The sequence below is a fragment of the Salvelinus alpinus genome, chromosome 8 (assembly GCF_045679555.1).
Source record: "Salvelinus alpinus chromosome 8, SLU_Salpinus.1, whole genome shotgun sequence".
In the NCBI taxonomy this organism is placed as follows: domain Eukaryota; kingdom Metazoa; phylum Chordata; class Actinopteri; order Salmoniformes; family Salmonidae; genus Salvelinus; species Salvelinus alpinus.
The window spans coordinates 36,275,400-36,279,312 of NC_092093.1; the positions used below are offsets into that span (position 1 = coordinate 36,275,400).

The window sequence follows — 3,913 nt, forward strand, 5'->3', positions numbered from 1 at the left end:
TTTGCCAGTTATTAATGATGAATTATGAGGTTCTGTGTAGTGTAGAGAAGCTCCAAACTAGGGAAGAATGATAAGTAGTTAGCACAGTAGTTTGAGACAGAATATTTCCATGCCTTGGATTCATTGAATCTTATGACTTTAAACATAAACCGTTTTTCTCAGCGAGCAACTCCACCTCTAAGTCTGGTTGGGAGTCAAAAAGCTTCACCATTCAGAATAACGTCTTCATCACACTTTCCACCAAGAGAGGGAAAAAGTAGCACAATTTTTAATTTGAAGCATTGACCTTTCTCCCAGATTAACTGAATTCCACTTCAAGGAAGTGTCTGGACCAGTTGACTAATTTAGATGTATACATTTCTTCTGCTACCTCTGTTTTGATTTGTTATCAGTCCATGCTTGTTAACCACATCCTGTTATTAACATCTTAGACAAATGGCACTGATAAGTATGAGTAAGAAGGATAGGGGTTCTCTCTTGGCAAAGTGACTAACACCACACTGCTTCTTATGTTGAAATTCCTGTTAAAAAGTGGATCCATTATTACCCACAAGTTTCCTCCCTAGTAGGAGGACTTACATTAAAAAAAATTGTCATTTAGCAGATGCTCTTATCCAGAGCAACTTACAGGAAAAATTAGGGTTAAGTGCCTTGCTCAAGGGCACACCGGCAGATTTTTCACCTAATCGAGTCGGGGATTCGAACCAGCAACCTTTCTGTTACTGGCCCAATGCAATTAAACGCTAGGCTATCTGCCGCCCCGTACCTCTTTCTGGTCAGAGAATCACTCCCTCTTTAACCCATGTGATGTGCTTTCAGGACCAGGGCATGAAGGCGCCCTCTGCTCCATCAGAACAGTGGGGATCCTACTTTGTGGATGCACACAAGAGTGGTGAAGGGGATGAGGAGAGCCAGAAACTCACCTGGTGCTGCCATAGCATCCACAAATACAGCACCATGGCCATCCCCAGTGTGGAGTCTATTGCAGGTACAGGGAGGAGAGGGCTACGAGGGCCCACTGACTCTGTGTTGCGTAATGACCTACCAAATTGCTGTATTTATTTATTTAACCTTTAATTAACTAGGCAAGTCAGCTAACAACAAATTCTTATTTACAATGACGGCCTACACCGGCCAAACCTGGACGACGCTGGGCCAATTGTGCGCCGCCCTATGGGACTCCTAATCACGGCCGGTTGTGATACAGCCTGGATTCAAACCAGGGTGTCTGTAGTGACGCCTCTAGCACTGAGATGCAGTGCCTTAAGACCGCAGCGCCTCTTGTCTTGAGAGAGGCGTGCTCTGCTAGTTTAAAGAGTAATTTGACCCCAGATATCCTCTACTACCTGTTCCTTATTCTTGCTAAGAAGTGCTGGTCACACTTTATTTGGATAGTCCAGATAGTATGACCATCTGTAGAATAGACTGTTGATAAGCAACTGCTTGCTAAGGTTACGGTTATTGTTAAGGTTAGGTTTAGAATAACGGTTAGGTTAAGGGTTTATGTTTTGGGTTAGGATACGGGTTAAGGTTAGGGTTAGTAGATAGATAGTTGAAATGTTACTGACCATCTACAGATGGACTATCCAAATAAAGTGTTTGCCAAAGTGCTTTCTAAAACAGTTTGTTCCTTTTTGTGAAGGTTTGGTTTGGCAGAGCTTTGCGCAATTTCCAGAAATCAGAGAAGAAATAAATGTGTCATGGACCACTCCTAGCTATTGTTGATGATGTGTGCAGAATGGAAACTTTGAGGGTTACATGGCCTTGCTAAACAGGCAAAACTGGTTGATATGACATAATTCTCACTAGTTTATCTCTCGTCCTCCTCCATAGATCTCCCTCTGGACTACAAGTTCCCCAGGTTCTGTCCCAACAAACCCTGCACCACCGGCTACTACCCCAGACCCCCAGATTCCCTGCTGAAAAAGTTCCAGAGTCAGTCGTCTTAAAGAGTCCTCCTCCCAGAGTCGCCCCTCACCCTCCTCAGCCTAAAGGGGAGGAATGTGCCTCCATCTCGCCTGTAGTTCCACACCTGAACCATGTCATCTATCCCTCTAGCACAGGAAATCACGCTCACATTGATAGAAACCATGGGAATGTAAAAGCACAGTATCTCTCTGCAAGTAACCTGGCTACATTTGAACGTTGTTCTGTATGTGGATTATTGTACATGTGTGTGAAAAATGTGACTTGCCAATTGTATGTGTGTGGGTATGTCAGCCAGCAGTGCTGATTTTAAAGCATATTATTCATATTGTTTAATGTGAAGACCACTTTTGTAATGTAGTTAGATAGGTAATTGATGTTCCATTTAAACCCCCTAAAAGTACATCATTCAATGTAAGCTAATAACTCTTCAGAGTACAAAAAAAACTTTAAGCCCTGTAAATACTGTCCTACGTTTAGTTTTTTGGTGTGTTTCCTTACCTCAAAAAACTGATTTGAGCTGGAGTGCAACATTGCAGTCACAGCGGTGTTGTCTGTTGTCTCCAGAGAGAAATTCCTAATAATTCATTATGTCCAGTATCCTTGGTATGATGTGTGTGTGTATAATACATAATAACCAGCCATTTTGGTTTTCTGTTTCACTGTATGCATTTCAGTGACAGTAACTTAAGATGTCCTTTAAGATAAAGCATTTCCCCTGTGTTTGTCACAGATTCCCCCGGTACTGCTGCTCATTCCGTGCACCAGTTCCGGAGTTCTACATCACCGGCCTTCTAGGCTTCACTGAACTGTCTAATTACGCACTCCTGGTTCCCATTTCTCCTTATTAGTAATTGTATATACTCTGTTCACCATTGTCACCATGTCCGTTGGTCCTGTGAGTACCTGTGTTTCGGCTTTCGTGCTGCGTGTTTTGTACAGTTGTTATTACGGGTCTTACCTCGTTATTTTGTTTGGGTTGTATCCCAGTGTGTTTTGTATATGTATTTGTTTTGAGCATCGTCCCCGTGCCTTTCATGGCATGTTGTTTCATTTGGGTGGAGTATTAAAACCCCATATTACGTATTCCTGCGCCTGTCGCCAATAATTTATACAATGTGACAGTATTGATTTTGTGGAAGGTGTTTAAGAGAATTGTTCTTGAAGAAATGGCACAATCTGTCCTTTAGTGTTACCTTTTTTGTTGAAAGAATAGAAAATAGTAAAATGGTAATATTGGATGCTTAAAGATTATGCTCTGTGTACTCTGTTATTTTTTGGTGCAACAGTAAAGTATAGTGCTGTTGGAGTGACTACTGTGTAAAACTGTGTTATACTTATGCTTTATATGCAGTACCAATTTGAAGATATGCTTCAACTGAATTCTGAATGGTTACATGTGTTGCTTAGCTGCATATAGACTAGTTGTATTATAATGATAAGAAGCAAGTCTTAATATGCCTGTAGAAGTGTTTTTACAGGAAGTACTTTAGAGAGGACAGCAGACCTTAATTGGTCATTGGATTATTTCTGTTCTAAATGTGTGTGTTGGTGTTAAATGCAATGCAGCTTTGGTGATTGTATTCCATTTCCTTTTTGATTTAGAAACTTTTATATGCTCATTTGCCTTATGTTCAATTCCTTAGTGGTATTTTAGTGTTCTAGAGAAGATGCAGGGATAGTGTTTCAATGTACTGTCTGTGAAATAAATAAAGTTATACAATTTTGTTACACACTGCTTTTTCCTGATGATTTGAGTTTTCTTGAAAGTTCAAATAAAACATCTGAAAATGTGTCGACGTCAGATCATTACAAAATGGGATTAGACTGTTTCAAATGTATTTCTAGACTGTTTGGCTACTTTCAATTCTACAAATATGTTCTCTCTACCTGGATGTTTGTGTCTACAATCAGTCATTTCTGTCTCCCTCCTACTTCTTTAGTCACTTTCCTACACTGCCCCTCCTCATTCGGCAGAATTGATGAC

General features: G+C 40.7%; 1 protein-coding gene across 1 annotated transcript in view; it reads left to right on the forward strand.

The window, feature by feature from the left end:
• The window catches only part of LOC139582236 (5'-nucleotidase domain-containing protein 1-like), a 55,698-nt gene extending 52,041 nt beyond the window's left edge, over window positions 1-3,657 (forward strand). The window contains exons 11-12 of the mRNA XM_071412213.1: window positions 820-988; window positions 1,834-3,657. Of these exons, the coding sequence (XP_071268314.1) occupies window positions 820-988; window positions 1,834-1,949 (285 nt within the window). The 3' untranslated portion in view covers window positions 1,950-3,657. The remainder of the gene's footprint in view (window positions 1-819; window positions 989-1,833) is intronic.
• Window positions 3,658-3,913: the final 256 nt, after the last annotated feature.